The sequence below is a fragment of the Mytilus trossulus genome, chromosome 3, assembly GCF_036588685.1.
Source record: "Mytilus trossulus isolate FHL-02 chromosome 3, PNRI_Mtr1.1.1.hap1, whole genome shotgun sequence".
Taxonomy (NCBI): domain Eukaryota; kingdom Metazoa; phylum Mollusca; class Bivalvia; order Mytilida; family Mytilidae; genus Mytilus; species Mytilus trossulus.
Genome location: NC_086375.1, coordinates 76463409 through 76484532, shown reverse-complemented (window position 1 = coordinate 76484532; position 21124 = coordinate 76463409). Strand labels below are relative to the sequence as shown.

General features: G+C 33.8%; 2 protein-coding genes across 2 annotated transcripts in view; one reads left to right on the top strand and one right to left on the bottom strand.

Moving 5' to 3' along the window:
• Positions 1-680: 680 nt before the first annotated feature.
• Positions 681-10223, bottom strand: LOC134712460 (photoreceptor outer segment membrane glycoprotein 2-like). The gene is made up of 4 exons (XM_063574012.1): positions 9561-10223; positions 6094-6325; positions 3646-3781; positions 681-1694 (listed from the first exon to the last, which is right to left on the bottom strand). The coding sequence occupies exons 1-4, from the start codon at positions 10115-10117 to the stop codon at positions 883-885; spliced, it is 1737 nt and encodes a 578-aa protein (XP_063430082.1). The 5' UTR covers positions 10118-10223; the 3' UTR covers positions 681-882.
• A 208-nt stretch (positions 10224-10431) lies between these two features.
• The window catches only part of LOC134712458 (tetratricopeptide repeat protein 13-like), a 31334-nt gene continuing 20641 nt past the window's right edge, over positions 10432-21124 (top strand). The window contains exons 1-4 of the mRNA XM_063574009.1: positions 10432-10464; positions 12217-12484; positions 17728-17828; positions 20476-20551. Of these exons, the coding sequence (XP_063430079.1) occupies positions 12220-12484; positions 17728-17828; positions 20476-20551 (442 nt within the window). The 5' untranslated portion in view covers positions 10432-10464; positions 12217-12219. The remainder of the gene's footprint in view (positions 10465-12216; positions 12485-17727; positions 17829-20475; positions 20552-21124) is intronic.

Here is a 21124-nt window from a genome sequence, read left to right as displayed (position 1 = left end):
AGAATTCTTTAAATATACTGCAAACATTTACCCGAGGGAACTTTGATACTTTATATAAATCGAATACATAAAGTCCTGTTTTTTAGGTTTATAATCTATTTCAGTTTTAAACGAAAATCAGGTGTACCATTTACGACAAAAAGAACGATTTTTCGCTCCCAATTGTTAATTTTCCCTTTCTCGGTTGGTGGTGTTCTTTTGGCACTGGCTCATGGTATAACAATGAACGTATATCATAAATACAAATATCTGGTTTGGAAGTTTGACAGTACCTGTAGAACACTTACTTCGAATAGGATAGTCCATACCAATTTTTAAGGTTATCATGTTGTTTTTTTGAGCCCATAACCTAACCTGTACGATCAACGAAAGTATCTTTTAAATCTGGTGGGAACAGCCATTTTCAACTGATTTCATGAAAATGTTACAACACTGTCTCAGGTTAGGGGAGTGTTGGGCGGCCCGAAAACATGTTAAACCCCTTCACATTTGTGATGCTCCTAGCTGTTCCAAGTCAAAACCCTATAATTAAGCGATATGTGTTAATTGTTTTGTACATCAATCAGGCCGTTTTCATTGTTTGAATTATTTTACATTTCCAATTTCGATGTCTCTTATATCTTAGTATGCAGTACGGGTTTGCAGTATCGAGATCTCTATGCAATTCAACAAATACAGAAAAAAGTAGCTACACTTTTATTTCAAATGTATTTTCATTTAACTCTCGATAATGAAAACTGAAAAAAATGCAATTGTTTATGATTGTAGAATCTATCTGCATAAGAACTCATATAAATGTTTTTTTTTCAGCCTGTTAATACGAGTTACTTTCTCTCTTGGAAATATTGTCCAAAGTAAACAGTTTAATCAATTGATATCTATTTAAAATGGTGGTGGTGGTGGTGGCGGTGGCGGCGGTGGTGGAGGCGGCGGAGGAGGATAAGTAGGAACTCCAAAAGAATCCATCGAACGTAAACCATAATTTGGTTGTGGTTCATACGGCTTTTGACCAGGTGGTGGTGGTGGCGGCGGCGGTGGCGGTGGAGGAGGAGCATAAGAAGGAACACCAATCGAATCCATTGAACGTAAACCATAATTTTGTTGTGGTTCATACGGTTTATGACCAGGTGGTGGTGGTGGTGGCGGCGGCGGTGGCGGTGGAGGAGGAGCATGAGGAGGAACACCAATCGAATCCATTGAACGTAAACCATAATTTGGTTGTGGTTCATACGGCTGCCTATTTAACATGCCATCTGCACTATCATATAGTGGCTCTTCGTCTGCGTTAGGTAAAGACTGTCTATTTAACATGCCATCTGCACTATCATATAGTGGCTCCTCGTTTGTGTTTGGTAAATGTTGTGGTTGATATTCCTCGTATTCACCTTCGCCATGTGGCTGTGCTGGGTTATACTCCATGTCCTCACCCTCAGGTACCGGGAAAAATTCTATGTAGTCACCCTCAACAGGAGGCTGTGTAGGTTGTAAATTCACGTATAAGTGCTCGGTTAGAGATCGTGTTGGGAGGAGGTATTTTTTGTCTTGATCCGCGATACGAGGCTGATCTGGGTTATCATCGTACTGATTGTCAAAAGAAGAATCGTCGAAGTATGAATCGCCATCAGGATCGTTTATATTAATTACTTCAGCCTTGAGTAATGGTTCTTTTTCTGCATCCTCCTGGGTCTTAACTCCTATTTAATATATAAAATAGAGTTTCATGATGGAAGACTATGTCAAAATATAAAAGTTCACGTCATGTTAAACATCCATTTAGGAGAAAAAATACAAAATGTAATTATCAATATAACGATTAAATTTTTCTCAACAATAAAATATACTCTAACTACATAGATGATAAACAACGTCAATACCACAGGCACTTGTCTCAGAAAAAAAATCCTATACATCTTATTATAACACACAGCCAAAAAAAAATCTGAGACAAGTGTCTGTGGTTAGTACGCAGAATCTATACTCCAAGAGCTTCATGTATTACTTGTGAAGTTGATACGGAATATTTATCAACAAGGTCTTTGTACCTTCCGATGAACTTTTTTTTATAAAAAGGACGAGACGTACTTGACATATCCCTGGTCATTAACTTTCTGCTGACACTGGTGATGTTTTACAAAGTCTGCGTAGGAGCTGCAATCTCTTGAATGTCAAATAAATTGGGAAACGTCTGTCTATCCCATATGTAGGTGATGGTGGTATATTGCTACTATACTGTGGGGGAATTGATAATTAGAAATTTCAGTACCAGAATTTATGACAAACGAGACGATTTTTAGTTAGGAAGAATAATTTTAAAACTAAAATCGTCTCGTTTGTCATAGATTCTGGTACTAAAATTTCAAATTATCAATTTCCCCCACATTTTCAAAAGTAATTATTAATTTCCAAACTAAAATCGTATTGTTTGTCGATATGGTACTGAAATGACTGTGTATGTCATATTCGAGGTATAAGTCTTAAAATGAGGCGGGCCACAAAATTGCAAGTGTAAACCAATTCAAACAGGAAAAATCAACGTTCTAAGCTATATACAAACAGAAAGTTATTATTATTATTTACAGGCAGGTCGATCAGTAAGCCATCAACCAATCAATCAATCAATCATTTAAAAATGTTTTGGTGAACAGTTTGATTTCGCTATTGCATAAATATTAAAATTGAGAAAGGAAATGGTGAATATGTCAAAGCGACAACAACCCGACCATAGGGCAGACAACAGCCGAAGGCCACCAAGGGGTTTTCAATGTAGCGAGAATTCCCGCACCCGTAGGTGTCGTTCAGCTGGCCCCTAAAAATATGTATACTAGTACAGTGATAATGGACGTCATAGTAAACTCCGAATTATACACAAGAAACTAAAATTAAAAATCATACAAGACTAACAAAGGCCAGAGGCTCCTGACTTGAGACAGGCGGAAAATTGCGGCGGGGTTAAACATGTTTATGAGATCTCAACCCTCCCATATAGTATATTATACCTGTAGCCAATGTAGAAAAGTAAACGCATAACAATACGCACATTAAAATTCAGTTCAAGACTTATCAAATCATTGGAAAATTATAAACAAAATTTTTTACATTTATAACATAATGATTTCAGGGTAAGAACATATATATATGTCAATCATATTGTAAGACACCATCTGCAATTGAAATATACATCCTTTTTATAAATACTAGTATATAACATCTGTTATGAATATTATTTATTAACATATGATACGCAATAGAAATAAAGGATAGCCAATGATAATAACAGTAAATTCCCTTGCATATGAGTATTCATATATATATAAAGAGGAGTTACCTTTAATTATTATGCTCAGAAGCGGATCATGGATGTGAAAAGGAGGGTTCCTATTAGTCAACATTTGGACTGATGCTTGTAAAAATTATATGCATTCATCATATATATGTAGCTCCATAATTTTCACACAAAAGGCTAAGTTCGCTGGCATTTCAAAAAAATAATATTTATTCTTATTTAATGGCAGTAATTTGGTCACTAGTAAAGAGTTGTCACATTGGCGATCAAACCACATTTTCTTATTTTTTATGTAAAGGCTAGACCATGTCAAACTCCTAAAAGCAGCATTAGAACTGTGGGAAGTATGCTATTATCCTTACCCATAGAATCATCTCCTGTGTCCTTACCAAAGTCAAAAGGAAAGAGGTACCCATTTGAAGTTCCTTCTATGTCATCGGCTTTTATCGCTGTTGCTATAGACGTCTGTAGAATTCGGGATATGAGCAAAATGAAAAGCTGAAAGAAAATTACATTTATAATTTGAGGTTTTTTATAAATATAAAAAAGAAGATGTGGTATTATTGCCACTGAGACAACTATCCACAAAAGTCCAAAATGACACAAACTTTAACAACTATAGGTAACCGTACGGCCTTCAACAATGAGCAAAGCCCATACCGCATAGTCAGCTATAAAAGGCCCCGATAAGACAATGTAAAACAATTCAAACGAGAAAACTAACGGCCATATTTATGTAAAAAAAAATGAACGAAAAACAAATATGTAACACATATTAAAACAAACGACAACCACTGAATTACCGGCACATACATAAATAATGTGACGGAGTTAAACATGTAAGAGGGATCCCAACCACCCCCTCACCTGGGACAGTGGTATAACAGTACAACATTAGAACGTACTATAAAACTCAGTTGAAAAAGGCTTAATTCATCAGATAGACAAAAAATACAAGTGGACGTGGCCGGGTAAAACCCATTTTTCACAACTTTCAAACCTTGTTAAAATAGTTGTGCAATTGACATCTGCACAGTGCAAGAAAAAAAAAGTGATGAGAAAAGGGAAACAAACGTAGAAACTTTCCTAGTGTTAATCATTTTGGGAGAAATTTTAAATGCACTATTACTACAAGGGATAGTCTGATATTACTCTAACGACCCCAGTTTGTCTAGCAAAACAGCCGTTGGACGTCAGCGTAATCTCGGACTATGCAAGGGATTGTTTCACGACCTTGGCTACTGGCCATGCAGGTCTCGTAAGGTTGGTTTAATACACCAGATAATTTAGGTTGTACTTTGTAAGTACATCTGTTTCTCAAACCACGGCTCTTTTGAGGAAATATATAATATTCATAGATATGTTAATTTGTTTACTTACTGGTTCCAAGATATGATCTCTGTGTTTCGTCTCATTGAGACATCAGTTGGGAAAATAACCAGTATAGAAAAACATGGTAGTACCTAAATTTTAATTCTCAGGAGGTCCAAAACTAGAGGTATTAAAAGGGTACAGTTTTAGTATAAGTTTACTTACTCTTAGAAGTTCGTGGCATATAAATGTTGAAAATTAGCCGCACAGCCCTATATTTTGACCTTTGAAAAAAATAGTATATAGTGCATATAAACTTTCCGTTCTATGATGTTCTTTTTCACGAAACATCATAGTAAAAGTGTCACAGTTTTTGCCGCAAAGTGCTATATCGACTGTTTATGACAATGTTAAATAAAGAACAGAAAAACTAAATAACAATTTTGTGTAGCCTAATCAGGAATCCATAAAGGGCATCATTTTACAACAGTATTATGCACAATATGATTGGAAAAAAGAAAAACAAGAATAAACAAACAGAAATGCACGGAATGGTTCCATTTTATTTTTGTTTTACGCTGTCTCTTCTGTTTGACAGGCCTAGCTTCATCCATGAGACCAGAAAGGCTGACCACTGTAGTCGCAATGTACAAAGATCGATTTCCTTTGAGCAGTAAGCAACGAAATAAATCAACTAGCCGGTTATTTTTTTATTGTAGTCTCTTTTATTCTATACAAGTCCTTGGAATAATTAAATGTGCATTTTTTAATTATTATTTTACATTCATTTGATCAATAATAATATATAATGTACTTATGATTTTACCCTGAATATACTTAGATTAAAAGGGAATTTGTTGTTTGCATACCGTTCAGTGGCAAACATTTCAGCTACTGTGGATTCGTTATTATTCGTTGGATACCAATTTTCGTGGATTTCGTGATAATACGGGAAGCACGAATCTTAATGTACCACGGACAACGAATTACAAAAAAAGCAATAAGAATGTATGCAGACTTTGGCAGAACCAAGCAATCAAATATCCACGAAAATGCAAGATTACCACAATCTCCGAAAATTGGTACCCACGAAAATAGATGAACCCACAGTAACTTATCAAAAGCACTTTGGCCGTTGCGGATACTAACACAATTTTAATGATAAAACGCTGTAATTTTATTAAAAAAGTAATTGGAAGTTTGATTTTTGAAACAACTTTCTGTTTTAAGCCTCTTGATATGTATACAATTACAGGGAACAGTAACCACACTTCATTTATGGTTATGAGTTGTATTTCGCAAGAATCTGATGCTCTTCAAGTTTCGCATTTCTACCTCTTTGAATGAATTATGAAACACATTTGCAAAGTTATTTCAGATTTATATTTATATATCACTTGAAATCCTAATGTTATTAAATTCTTGTTCTGCAAAAAAACTTTTACATCTTTTCTTATTAATTTTTAACAATGAATGTGTTTTCTTCTAACTGAGCTTACCTCTAAAATCGACACAAACATAATGACACCACCGATCTCACTCAGAACCTTATCACCATAGAAGTCCATCAAAGCATCTGTACATCCAACCGTGTATAGGGAATGCTGAGTCTTAAAGTCATAGTTGTAATGCAAGTCACTGTCATGGACATGGTGATGTATACAGGGTCTATCATATATTGGATTACAGCAGCTGAATGGAACATCGTCATTCAAATAATTTTCTCCAGTCCTGCAATTATATCGAAGATTAAAAACTATTTGACCAATTCATTGTTTAATCCTTTTAGTTATAAAATATATTTGTTACTTCTTGACACAAGGTCGCCCTTTTGAGTCATTCCAAACAATGTGGTCATATTTCACTATTGTGTATATAAATGAAGATAGTTATAATACGAAAAAAGAAAACCTGCCGTAAATTACAGTATGTCCCTATGGTAAGTATATCAGGAATGTTGACAAATCATAATAAAACACGCTTAACATGTTGAGTGCGTTTCAATAATTTCTTTGATGTCTTTGAATTTTAAAAAAAATGGGGGAAGGGGGGGGGGGGGGGTCCCAATACATTGCCTCAGTTATATTTTATTCCAAGTGGGTTTGCATGTATTAGAGTTTCCCGTTTTATTAAATAGTATTCCTATCGACATAATTAAAGCCATTTACAACTTCAATCGGTGTACCATTGTATTTGAAATGTCAATTTCTAGGGTTCTAGATTGTGTACGTTGTTACTGAAACGTCAGATACCGTAGTTGTGAATTTTTTCCCGCTAGTGTTACTTTATCATAGGCGCAAGTATTATAAATACATTTTAGATACATTCTTAGTATTTTATTTGTTTTCAACATTTTACTACAAACGCATTGTTCATCTCTTCAGAAACATTTCATCCTCGCTAGCCAAGGTATTCGATCCAGAGGAGGGGACTGGATCACAGTCACACACACACCTGGACACACCTTTTAAGCAAATTATTTCATTGAAAGAAAAAATGCAATTTATATTACAAATCACCTTTATTTCAACTTTTAATGAAGTCTAACCCGCTGTAATTATCTCTATTTATATACATAGAGATAATTAGAAAAGCAGGCAGTATTTTTGGAACAGTATCTTAATGTAAATGAAATATAAGCTTGTTTCTTGTTTGCTGACAGGTTTTTTTTACTTTTTGTTGTTGTTGTTTTGTTTGATTTTTAGGTGTAGACTCTATAATATGGAAAGTTATGGATTTAAACGATGCCTATTAGGTTAACCAAAACATGTTTGCTTTCATATTTATGATACCCTGGGGAAAAAAATAATCGGTGTCTTATGGCTTGTAGTCCAGTCAACATGATGGAGGTATAAAAGGCTTAAAATTTCACCAGAAAGTGTTTTGAGTGTGTTTGTATCTATAAAGACATCTTATTTGATATACTAAAAGTAAATAGTGGTAGAAAGTAATAAATGTGGGTTTTTTTTAAAGAAAAAGAAAATGTCAATATTTTTTATGAAAAAAAATGAGCAATATCTTTCATTACGAGATATCACAAAGATGAGTGTATAAGGAAATTTTTATTATGAGACAAAAAACTAAGATTTAAATCATTAAAATCTCCGAAAACAGAAAACCGGAAATTTTGTTAAGTGTAACTCTATTTGAAACATAACGAACATGAGATCATGTGAGGAAACTTACTGAATTTAATTACCAAAAAAAGTCTATTGTGAGTCAAGAACTAAGATTCTCATCATAAACTGAATAAGTTGGTATATATATCTAAAACCTCTACATACTAACATGAATATGAGATATATTTAAGTCAAAGGCTTTCTTTTCGAACTGGAAATGTAAACAAATTATGATTCTGTTGAAAGGTATGCATAGAACTTCGTAATGTTATGTATACATTGTTCTAGGGCCAAAGAAGAAGAAACGAGAGATTGATGATACTGATTAAAGTCGTGTTGTTGGAATTGAATAAATTATTACGGTTTTAAAGCAGATTATAGCTAGCAGTTAGATTTGGGTACATGGGTGATATATTTGTAACTGATTTGGAATGTTTATAAAAATAAAAGAGACTGGGTTTGAATACCAACAATATATTAATCCAAAACAACCAAACGAGCAATAAAATATGAGCAAAACCCATACCTCAAAGTTACATATAACAGTCCCACAAACGTGATAAAATGTGGATCTGTCTAACTATAAAACCCAACGGCTTTATTTGTGGAAAAAAACCCACAATAAACGAAAGACAAGCATAAGCCTTCAACAGCAACCATTACATTACAGGTTCCTATCTACACAATGCGCCAGTTTTAAACAGGTGTTTGGGAGCACAGCTGTAGGGGTCTACTGTCTCATCGTTAAATGATACTGGAAGATTATGGCGGCCAAAGACTTTAGAGAAGAAGATGGAGGGATGATTTTACCAAATTAGCTCAAGCAGCAGAGAGAGCGTCTAACGAGCTGCCAATAAATTGTTTTTACAATGTGGTTCAAAGTTTTGAGGAACGATTTCTTCATATCAGCTCCTCTATTGTAGACTAAGATTATTTGGTTGTATGTAACCACAGCAGTGTGATGATTTGTGACACTCTAGAAAACACACACAAAAATTAGAAACAACACTCTAAAAAACGCTCCATGTATATCTGACCACGCTTTGTTTATGAATATCTTATTATCTAACAACACTCTGTTCTACTTCCTTTTTTAATCGTTATTACATCAGCCAATTTCTTTTTCTTCTAAATTCTCCCCCAGAGTTCCCCGACTGGTCAGTACTCAATCAAAGTATTTGGTAGAGAAGTCAATTAGCATTTAAAATTGTAAGATAATCGGAAAAAAGAAATGTATAAACTGACTCTGTCATTAAATTTTACGTCTCCTGATCGTCCCGAATAAGCATAAAACATTTGCCACTGAGTAAAGCAACCAACAATCCATCAAACAATCTAGCATTTGCTGAAAGAAATTTGGCCAAGTTTTTTAGTAATAAATTTATATTTATAACATTACGATAAAAGTAAGTGTGCAAAATTCAACCTGATATCTCCTAGTTCTACGAAAAAAATTATAACTGCAGATTAAGTGCTGGTCAATTGTGTGTTGTTTTTTTTTAATTTATTGTGGTACTGTATAGTCTTTTGTATCTGTTAACCTGAAGAAGAAACTTATGCAGTTTGTGTTCTTGAAAGCTAAAATATTCATTGAATGAAGCTTCATTAGAATGTATTACATGACAAACATGTTACAAGTTATTGAATTTACTCTTACTAACAAGAAACAAGAAGATGGTAACAGTGAGAATTGTGCGTAACGTCCATTGGCGAAATAACTTCACGTCCACATCATGACGAGAAAAGACAGTTTACGAACTTTGTTTTGTTCTAGACAGACAAACTGAACATGATATTTTAATTATCTCATCAAATCATTGTAAAAACGAAATTTTAGTGGTACATACTTCTTTTTGGTTTCACTCAGGTAGTCTATGTGTACCCAAGAAACTTTGAACCAGTCTGTATATGCTTTATCACCGCAACATCTGTACTCAATTTGAAGCTGGTCAATCTCTGCCTTTTTACTTTGGACCAAATTATATTTTTTCATTGACGATGAAATACCAGATGAGAATCCGTCTTTCAGAAGTCCAATAGCAACAAAGCATACTATAGCTGATACAAAAACACACACAAACAAAACTGCCACTCCAATTACATATATCAACAAGAATAGATTCAAATCTGCGCGATTTTTGGGTTTATGATTGCTCCAGCAAATTTTGATCCCACAAGCACTAATGAACGTTCCAATAAACGCAACAACAATCATAAATATTGGCAGCGCATTTGGATCAAAATCTTGAATCAAGTGCGTTTTACTTTGAATGGCTGCAGATATGTAAGCGCCAGTAATAAGAATAATTAAACACATAAAAATGCCAACAACGTTTAGACCAGCAGCTGCCTTTGCAAGTCGACGTCTGCTTGTTTCGCTGATTTTTAAATTTGGCCAACCCATTTGGATTTTCCATTTCAAACCATTTTTAGATTTTTATCAGATTTGACTCCATATTTTACCGCCATCTTGAATATTTGACGTTCAGTATTTTGCTATGACGTCATCGATTTTTTTTTTTTTTGCTTGTTTTTGTATCCAGTAAATTTCGAATTAAAGCTAGAAAGTTTGTTTTATTTCTATAAAGTATTTCACGTTAACTGCGGTCCTACTATACGTTCATGAAATCTATGCAAGTTTAAACTTTAAAAGCGTGTTATTATAATAAAAAAAAACGCACGTTCGGTAGAGTTCATTCCCCTAATCTACTCTTTTACCAGTGGAGGCGTGAAAAGAGGAGTTGAACTGGTTACAAGGAAGTAATTATTTACATAGGCGACAATGGTAACCTTATTTGGTCCTGCCTTTTCACTATCAAAGATCCATTAAAAAAAGATTCGAATTCTGAATTATCAACACCTTTGGGTGTAATTGCAATGGTCAAACACATATGGTGCCGCAGCTTTTTTGATAGAAAAATGGCATTTTTTAAGGGTACTCAACGGTTCCGGAATTTTCGAAATAGTATGAATGAAGAACACCCCATGCTTAATTTGGCACAGAAAATCTTGCTAGTCTTAGAGAGTTTTCTCTAAATTTCTCGCTATTTCTACACCAATGGCCAACACTCATTTCTCACTATTTCAATTTTAATTTCTAATTACCAAGGCAGCAGAAAATAAATTTACTTCTACCTATTATCTTGGATGTAAAATCTAGGTGGCGCCAGCGATCTATATTTACTTCCTTTTAACCTATACTGACACATATTGAAATAAAATCGGACAACCTTTACGTTAGTCGATTACTATATACTACTGCTGCTTAAGTTCAAAATTTTGGATTAAAGAGACAATTATTCACCATTTAAAATGACTTTCTTTACAGGTACCCCCTTTACAGAAAACGTTACTTTTTACAGACTTGGGACAATTGACCAGCTCATTTTGACTGTTTGGTTATATTTAAAACGCGGTTTTTGATTAATGAAGTTCGATTGGGGTCTATTAAAGACTTTAGGCTGATAATTTAATAACTGTGTCCAAATTATATGTCTTTATCGCGAATATATGGACACCGTTGCATAAGAGTCAAAATATTTTATGAAACAGACTATAAAAATGCTGAAACTAAGAATTCATCATTGCTGTTATGTGTTTTATATGAATTGTGTTCAGAATATTCAATTCGACGATACTAAGGAGAAACATGTATAGCCTTTGATTTTTTACCTAATTTTTAATATTTTACGGTCATTTTGGCACATTTTAGCCATTAAAAATACAAAAAAATCGCTAATGTGAGCAAAAATAAGCCCCCCTTTTTTTAGATATGCATAAATACATTCAGTGTTATCGAGGATGAGGAGAAATTATTAAAGACAGAGTCCTTGACAGAATTCTCGTTTTTACAGTAGCTCGATGAACCCTACCCCTGAGACAGAAGAACAAAAAAACAGTAAAAATTTGATATAGACTATAGTTTCACGGCGATCAGCAATTTTCTTCTGATATAGTTAATCACTTAGTACCTTATTAATTTACCGATCCAATTTCTAAAATATCTCGAAAAATACAGTGATGCGCCAGAAATCGTCATTTTGCTTTAGGTTACAAGGAAGTAATTATTTACATAGGCGACAATGGTAACCTTATTTGGTCCTGCCTTTTCACTATCAAAGATCCATTAAAAAAAGATTCGAATTCTGAATTATCAACACCTTTGGGTGTAATTGCAATGGTCAAACACATATGGTGCCGCAGCTTTTTTGATAGAAAAATGGCATTTTTTAAGGGTACTCAACGGTTCCGGAATTTTCGAAATAGTATGAATGAAGAACACCCCATGCTTAATTTGGCACAGAAAATCTTGCTAGTCTTAGAGAGTTTTCTCTAAATTTCTCGCTATTTCTACACCAATGGCCAACACTCATTTCTCACTATTTCAATTTTAATTTCTAATTACCAAGGCAGCAGAAAATAAATTTACTTCTACCTATTATCTTGGATGTAAAATCTAGGTGGCGCCAGCGATCTATATTTACTTCCTTTTAACCAACTGGTGACATGGAAAAGAAAGTTAGATTTGTTTTGCAACTTTTGCTTACTTTTTGTGCTTTTAAAGTAAAGGTTTGCCAAATGTGCGATGTCGCAAACGTTCAAGTAGAGAACGAAGATGGAGTGATTCAGGTTTTTGAAGTGAAACGTTTGGAACCTGTCAAGGGAGACACATGTGGATCATGCAGTCAACAAGCTGTCAACGCTGGACCTCGATTATCCGGACTAGGATCGAGTGTCTTTCTGACAATAGGAGAAGCTGCGCCTGAATGTGGTTTGTGATTTTAATTGCGATTTGTTGTTATTATCAAAATCACAGAAATATATTAAACGATATCTAATTTACTGTCCAAAGTGCATTTTCAGAGGCAGATTGGCCTGTAACTTGTAAGATCGTTGTTGGGCTCATATGCCATGGAAGGATCCTATCCTTTTTAGCCCACCACATTTTGGTACACTTTCAAAACTGATACAATCATCAATCCTGCATGATTTGATGCAATATTTCCCACAATATTAAAAGATATATAGAAAACTATTTGTGTCCTCATCTGACAGATACTCAGTGGCTTATCCAGGGGGACTCAGCCAGGGAGGGTTTCACGGGTTGGACCCCCTTCTTTTTGGATGATCAATTCATTTGAATGGGGACATATTTTTGGACTCCCCTGCTTTTTGTCCTGGGTTGGGAACCCCCTCCACCCTTTTTAAAATGACTGGATCCGCCCCTGGATAAATGACTGACTTCCAATGATGGTCTATATTAATTTCAAAAGCTTCTACCGATTTTGAGGAAATAACTTCAGCTGGTAGGTTTTCCAATCTTTATTATATGTTGTGAAAAATGTCTTAATCGAAAAGAAGTGTTACATCTAGGTTTGACTAATTTCAAATTATGCCCATGGGTATTTGTACTGATGATAGTAAAAAATCTTTCATAAGAGATATCTTTGATTTCTTTTAAAATTTTAAAAACTGGTATCATATCACTTCTTCACCTTCTGTAAGTAATTAGAATAACTTCGATAACTAATAAGAGCATTCAATCAGGAAACAAATTGTTGTGATCATCAACATTATCATACATTGTTTTAAGAGTTACAAATGTATGCCCCACAAGTCTCCAATCCTAAATGTGTGTCTGATTTTTATATTCCTTGCACTTTCATTGACTTTAATGATACAGAAATCGTATTAAGTAGTCCAGAGTGAAGCAAGTCAGCTCGTACCATTGTAAATTTGTACCAGTGGTAACTAATAACAGTGCAAACCTGTACCAATAATAAAATTGAGAATGGAAATGGGAAATGTGTCAAAGAGACAACAACGTTAACCCGACCATAATACAGACAACAGCAGAAGGTAACCAACAGGTCTTCAATGCAGTGAGAAATTCCTGCACCTGGATGCGTCCTTCAGCTGTCCCCTAAACAAATATAGATGTAGGACTCAAATCTATGATGGGTTCCAAATCTATGCCATAAATGATATTCCTAATCTATGGCAAATGTGACGGCATGCTATCCCAAATCTATGTCAAGTTTTGTAATTTCCTAGTTATCTATGGCAGATTTTTGTTGTTTCCAAATCTATGGCAAATTTTGAGCAAATGGAAAACAATGCAGCAAATATATGATCAATGACTTGTCTGAAACCAGTGGAAATGTACAACATATCTTTAAACATTTGTGAAATAATGGTCAAACAAATTGTGATGGTAATCAATTTTTTTTGGTAAATGATGAATTCCTCAATACAGACTTCAGGCTTGAAATGTTGTGCACTATCATTATTATGGAACTTTTATTTAAAATAATATATTATTATGGTACCTATATTTAACCCATTCCTAAGACCAACTAGTAAGTCCCTAACAAAAAAATGTTAAAAAAATTAAATAAATTAAATTAAATAAATTAAATAAACATCTGATAAACAAATTTAATAATACTTTTAGATATTTGGATGATATTTTGGCTCTCAATAATGACGACTTCAGTATACATGTATATTAATGAAATTTATCCCGATGAACTTACTTTAAATAAAGCTAATACTAACAATGACCACTGCCCTTTCCTCGATCTTGATATCTATATCACTAACGGAAAGCTGAATACTAAAATTTATGATAAAAGGGATGATTTTTCATTTCCTATCGTTAATTATCCGTTTTTAGATGGTGACGTTCCCTTGTCACCATCTTACGGTGTTTATATATCTCAACTTGTACGATTCGCTCGTGTATGTAACAATGTTTTAGATTTTAACGAGAGAAATTTATTTATTACTGAAAAATTATTACACCAGGGTTTTCGATATCACAAACTAGTCAAAACATTTACTAAATTTTATCATCGGTATAAAGACATCATTCGTAAATATAGCTCAACATGCAGACTTTTTATACGTTCAGGTATTTCACATCCAATTTTTTATGGAAATATTCTTTATAAAGCACAAAGGTGTCAGTATTCACCTCATAAACTTACAAAACCTTTGAATAGACTTATTAAGAAGGGATATAATTACGATACTGTTGTCAAGTCATTAAAGATTGCATATTTTGGCGTTAATATTGAGTCACTGATAAGGTCTTTGCGTCGGAACTAAACACATTTATTCTAAAAACAGTTGTTGGCATGACACGGGTTATGTTCTTCTCATATATGTTATGATGGTATGATACAAAACCCCTTACGGGAAGGATTGTGCCTGATGTTCATATGATGAAATCATAATCTTTCAGTCAGTTTAATTGAAGTCTGGAGCTGGCATGTCAGTTAACTGCTAGTAGTCTGTTGTTATTTATGTATTATTGTCATTTTGTTTATTTTCTTTGGTTACATCTTCTGACATCAGACTCGGACTTCTCTTGAACTGAATTTTAATGTGCGTATTGTTATGCTTTTACTTTTCTACACTGGTTAGAGGTATAGGGGGAGGGTTGATATCTCACAAACATGTTTAACCCCGCCGCATTTTTGCGCCTGTCCCAAGTCAGGAGCCTCTGGCCTTTGTTAGTCTTGTATTATTTAAATTTTAGTTTCTTGTGTACAATTTGGAAATTAGTATGGCGTTCATTATCACTGAACTAGTATATATTTGTTTAGGGGCCAGCTGAAGGACGCCTCCGGGTGCGGGAATTTCTCGCTACATTGAAGACCTGTTGGTGACCTTCTGCTGTTGTGTTTTTTTATTTTGGTCGGGTTGTTGTCTCTTTGACATATTCCCCATTTCCATTCTCAATTTTAGTTTGAATATTTATTTCATTGTTAATACATCTTTTTTATTTGTTGACAATTTACAGGGTTTCCGCTGGCGGTCGCCATTTTCGCAATTTGCGAAAAAATAATAATTTTGGCGATTAAAATTCGTCATTGGCGAAAGAATTTGGCGAAAGAAATAAATAAAACGATTTATTTTCAGCCATCTTGTTTATTTACTTTTTTTCGTGTTTCTCTGACTTTACCAATCAGACAATACTCGGAATTCACCTTGAACTCGTTAAGATTTTGACAGAAAATCGATAATCAGCTGATTGCACTCATAGCTATCAACATCAAAGGACTAATTAATAAAGGTGTTGATTGTTATAATATGACAAAATGATATGATTAAATGGCTTCTGTCACATGTCACAAAAGGGAACTATTAACCACTTTGCGACGCACGTATTTGAAGCAAAATTTTTACGCTGCCTCTTCTTCTTTTAATGATAGTCCAGAAAAGAAAATTGTTGTTATGACGGAAAATGTTCAAAAGCAAGAAAGGTCTCTGATTTAAAACTTTATCATTTAACTTTCATATAGATAATTGATTTGAGTGGGTACTCCAAAGTCGTTTCAGTGACACACTTGTTTCAAGCATATAGTTTTACTTATTTACGATGGTCTAGAAAAGAAAACTGTCGTTATGACGAAATATATTCAAAAGGTTGGCATGAGAGTAACCCTTCAATATAATGACTACACCTTACATGAGGGATCAATTTCAAGTGATAAGATGCTTCGTTCTGTTGTAAAAACCACTTCTTATTTAGGGGGGGGGGGGGGGGGGGGGGGGGGGGCTGAAAAAAGGAAAATTTTAAAAGAAAAATATATTGTGTTACTTGGCGAAAAAATAATAAAGTGGCGAAAAATATATTGTTTTGGCGAAAGAGGTGGCGAAAAAAATAATTGACCCAGGGGAAACCCTGCAATTTAAATCAAATATATATAGCAATTAATTTTATCTTTCACTTAATAAACTTTGCCAGCTGTAGATAGTAAAATATTTACTATAATAACTCCTTTTTTAATAATCAGGTACTGAAAGTTCACTACTAGCAGTTAACTGACATGCCAGCTCCAGACTTCAATTAAACTGATTTAAAGACTATGTCTTCATCATATGAATAACAGGCACACTCCTTCCAGTTAGGGGTTCAGTATCATACCATCATAACATATATGAGAAGAACATAACCCGTTTCATGCCAACAACTGAATTATAAAAAAAAAGGGGGGGGGGAGTGCACTCCTGTCAGAATCTGTGTTAGGTTAGTATTATCAATACTTCTGTAAACTTTAAATTTCTTCACAATCTTACATTTCATCCACTGATTTGAAGTATTCAATACAGGGAAATACATATCATTATTTTGAAATACATGTTTATATAATTGATTGAAATTTTACAAGGATCTTGTTTTACATGTATGTACACAATTCTGGGAAAAAAAATAACAATCAAAGTTTGTAAGGAAACATTTACCAGCAACAATCTCAATTGACCTTTACCTTAAAATATACTTGTATGTTCACTTTTCCTATATACATGTCAATGGTGATATATATACCTACCCTAATTTTAAGTACTCAATTGACAATGATTGAAGTTGTTTTCCTCAATTTTGTAAAGCACTATTAAAGTCAAACATTGTTTCTCCTGTTCAAACTTGTGAAAACTTTTTGAAATTAAGACAATTTGCCTACCAACTCCTAACATTTTCCAGCTTGTTAATGGAACCATATGTCATGTATGTATTAGTTTTATAGGCCTTAGAGAAAAATATGTTATTTCCATATTTTTTAGTTTTTAGCATGATAAATTTTTCCAAAATCTACCAATTTTCCTCAACCAAGTTTTTGGAGTATGTTAAATTACTTGTCTTTTAACAAATTTGTTGTTCTTATTTCTCTACCTAACATAATTTTGAGACCTTTCCTAAACTTTGCATTCAAACATTGAATAAAAACCCTTAATGGCCTATTTTGCTGGCTTAGTAATGTGATGCCTTGACAGAGTAAATAAGCGGGACTTAAACTGTTTCAAGTGGCAGCAGAGGTGCAAGCTTCATCCATTGTTAAGGTTTATATTATAGTTAGTTCAATTCATTGGGAACAACTAAACATGAATTGACTTGGGACGGGTGCCATAATGTGGCGGGGTTAAACATGTTTTTTGAGATCTGTCCCTGTTTACTCATATACATGTAAGAATGTAACTAATTTAATTTTTTTTCTTAATTTTTAGATGACAAATCATCTGACCCTCCTGTGGGACTCTGCTCAACACTTAGGGATTCTGGATATTGTGTCAAGGAAGAAACAGAAACATGTCAGCATAGTCTTGAGGTAATCTGTCTCACAAATAGAAGCTTTTCATTTGGCGTCTGGCGTCCGTCGGCGTCCTCCTGCGTCCGGCGTTGTTATCTTTTACAAAAATCTTCTCCTCTGAAACTACCGGGCCAAATTAATCCAAACTTGGTCACAATCATCATTGATGTATCTAGTTTAAAGTTTGTGTTTAATTACCCGGCCAACCATCCAAGATGGCCACCATGGCTAAAAAATGAACATAGGGGTAAAATGGAGTTTTTGGCTTATAACTCAAAAACCAAAGCATTTAGAGCAAATCTGACATGGTAAAATTGTGTATCTGGTCAAGATCTATCTGCCCTGAATTTTTTAGATGAATCGGACAACTCGTTGTTAGGTTGCTGCCCCTAAATTGGTAATTTTAAGGAAATTTTGCTGTTTTGGGTTATTATCTTGAATATTATTATAGATAGAGATAAACTATAAACAGCAATAATGTACAGCAAAGTAAGATTTACAAATAAGTCAACATGACCAAAATGGTCAGTTGACCCCTTTAGTAGTAATTGCCCTTTATAGTAAATTTTTAACCATTTTTCGTAAATATCCATGATCTTTTACAAAAATCTTCTCCTCTGAAACTACTGGGCCAAATTAATCCAAACTTGGCCACAATCATCATTGATGTATCTAGTTTAAAGTTTGTGTTTTATTACCTGGCCAACCATCCAAGATGGCCACCATGGCTAAAAATAGAACATAGGGGTAAAATGGAGTTTTTGGCTTATAACTCAAAAACCAAAGCATTTAGAGCAAATCTGACATGAGGTAAAAAAGTTTATCAGGTCAAGATCTATCTGCCCTGAAATTTTCAGATGAATCAGACAACCCATTGTTGGGTTGCTGCCCCTAAATTTGATCATTTTAAGGAAATTTTACTGTTTTTGGTTATTATCTTGAATATTAGTCTAGATGGAGATAAACTGTAAACAACAATAATGTTCAGCAAAGTAAGATTTACAAATAAGTCAACATGACCAAAATGGTCAGTTGACCCCTTTAGGAGTTATTGCTCTTTATAGTCAATTTTTAACCATTTTTCGTAAATATCCATGATTTTTATTCAAAAATCTTCTCCTCTGAAACTACCGGGCCAAATTAATCCAAACCTGGCCACAATCATCATTGATGTATCTAGTTTTAAAAATTGTGTTTTTTGACCCGGCCAACCAACCAAGATGGCCCCCACGGCTAAAAATAGAACATGGAGGTTAAATGCAGTTTTGGTTATTTCTCAAAAACCAAAGCATTTAGAGCAAATCTGACAAAGGGTAAAATTGTTTATCTGGTCAAGATCTATCTGCCCTGAAATTTTAAGATGAATGGGACAACTCGTTGTTAGGGTGCTACCCCTAAATTGGTAATTTTGCTGTTTTGGGTAATTATTGGAATATTATTATAGATAGAGAAAAACTGTAAACAGCAATAATGTACAGCAATTTAAGACTCAAAAATAAGTCAAAATGACCAAAATGGTCAATTGACCCCCTAAGAAGTTATTGTCCTTTAAAATCAATTTTTAACAATTTTCATAAAATTTGTAAATTTTTACTAACATTTTCCACTGAAACTACACGGACAAGTTCATTATGTAAGCAGCAAGAATGTTCAGTAAAGTAAGATGTACAAACACATCACAATCACCTAAACACAATTTTGTCATGAACTGTCTGCTTCCTTTGTTTAATTCACATATACCAAGGTGATCGACACAGGCTCTTTAGAGCCTCTAGTTTTATTTAATCATTTTGATTTTTTCAGTTTACAGGGACAAGAATATCATTTAGAGTTTTTAACATATAACTCAAAAGATTGAAAAACCAGAAAATATCAAATGATTGAGAGCATAATGAACAAACAATGTCTATATCACATGGTACAACATACCCTAATCATTTGATAATGTCTATATCACATGGTACAACATACCCTAATCATTTGATAACGAGCTAGTCATGCACCATTGTTGTCATTCAACATGAGGCTGGAATTTTGGTTATTTATTTTTGCCCCTACTAAGGGCATTATTTTTTTCACGGTCTACTGAAAATGATAGTGTGAGTGGGGCATCCGTGAACTATGGACACATTCTTGTTATTTTATTTGTTCACTTTTTGAATAAAACAGGTTGCTATATTCATGATATTGGTTAAGTTAAATGAATATTATAAAAAAAAAATCAACATTACAAATGATATGATACAGTTTCCCATACTTTAGACTGTTTATTTTGGGATTTGAACAGAATTTATATTTTCCCATTTCCATCCTCCTTGAGGTTTTAGTGTGACACTTGAACTGATAATCATGATACTTTAGAAAATAATCCATATATATATTAACTTATATGCCTGGATAATTTACATGACTAAAATTTAAGCAGATAGTATTGGGAAATTAAATGTAACAAGGTATCCATAGATGACAATGATACATTATGGATTGAATGTCCAAAGAAAAAGACATGATATTGAATTCTGCATAGAGTAACATTGTATGGGCTGCAAAACAAGACAAACAGTTCACTCTAAAAATCTTTCATATAAAAGAAAGAAAGTTAATTACTAATTGACTCCAAAAAAACTTAAATGAGCAGAAATTGAATGACCATTGATTTATTTAGGATTTGGCCACAGAGATAGTTGAGAGAGATCTAGTACCTCTAGCATCACAGAATCCTGAGGCTGATAAAAAACTAGGTGAGATAAAGTAGGGTTAAAATCACAAAATCCTGAGACTGATAATGAACTAGGGTATGATAAAGTATGGCTAGAATCACAAAAAACGTTTTCTTCTGTTGCTCAGTCCATATAGTTAACTAGGATATGTATGATGGCTCGTTTTGAAGCTGAGACATTTTCACATATGTGGTTAAATTTTCGGGGTACGAAGAGAGATTACTTTTTCCGTAAATTAGCAAACTGCAAGTATCCTTTTGTGATGCAGCTCCTGGTGATGAAAAATCCCATTTTTAACACAATAAGTTCTTTGAACACATTTAATAGCTCCATAGTTTTTACACATTTATTCTGTGTTCCTCTTCTTTCTAAATTAACACAAATGGTTCTGCTCAGTCATTTGTTTATCATAGAAATGTGTAAGATATCACAACACAGAGATTTTTTGTTTACACATTTAAAGGCACATTAGGGATATTGTCCCAGATAAAGTATGGCTAGCATCGCAAAATCAAAAAGCAGATTGAATAATTTAGTAATATGCAGTATGGATAAATTATGACTACAATCACAAAATTCTGAGGTTGGTTGAAA

What these genes read in the sequence shown, in the direction of transcription:
- LOC134712460 (XM_063574012.1), bottom strand. Translation starts at nt 10,117, where the DNA reads ATGGGTTGGCCAAATTTAAAAATCAGCGAAACAAGCAGACGTCGACTT. An exon ending in TGTTTGTGTCGATTTTAGAG is followed by an intron (nt 3,782 to 6,093) that starts GTAAGCTCAGTT and finishes ATTTTCTTTCAG; the next exon opens with CTTTTCATTTTGCTCATATC. An exon ending in CACAGGAGATGATTCTATGG is followed by an intron (nt 1,695 to 3,645) that starts GTAAGGATAATA and finishes TATATTAAATAG; the next exon opens with GAGTTAAGACCCAGGAGGAT.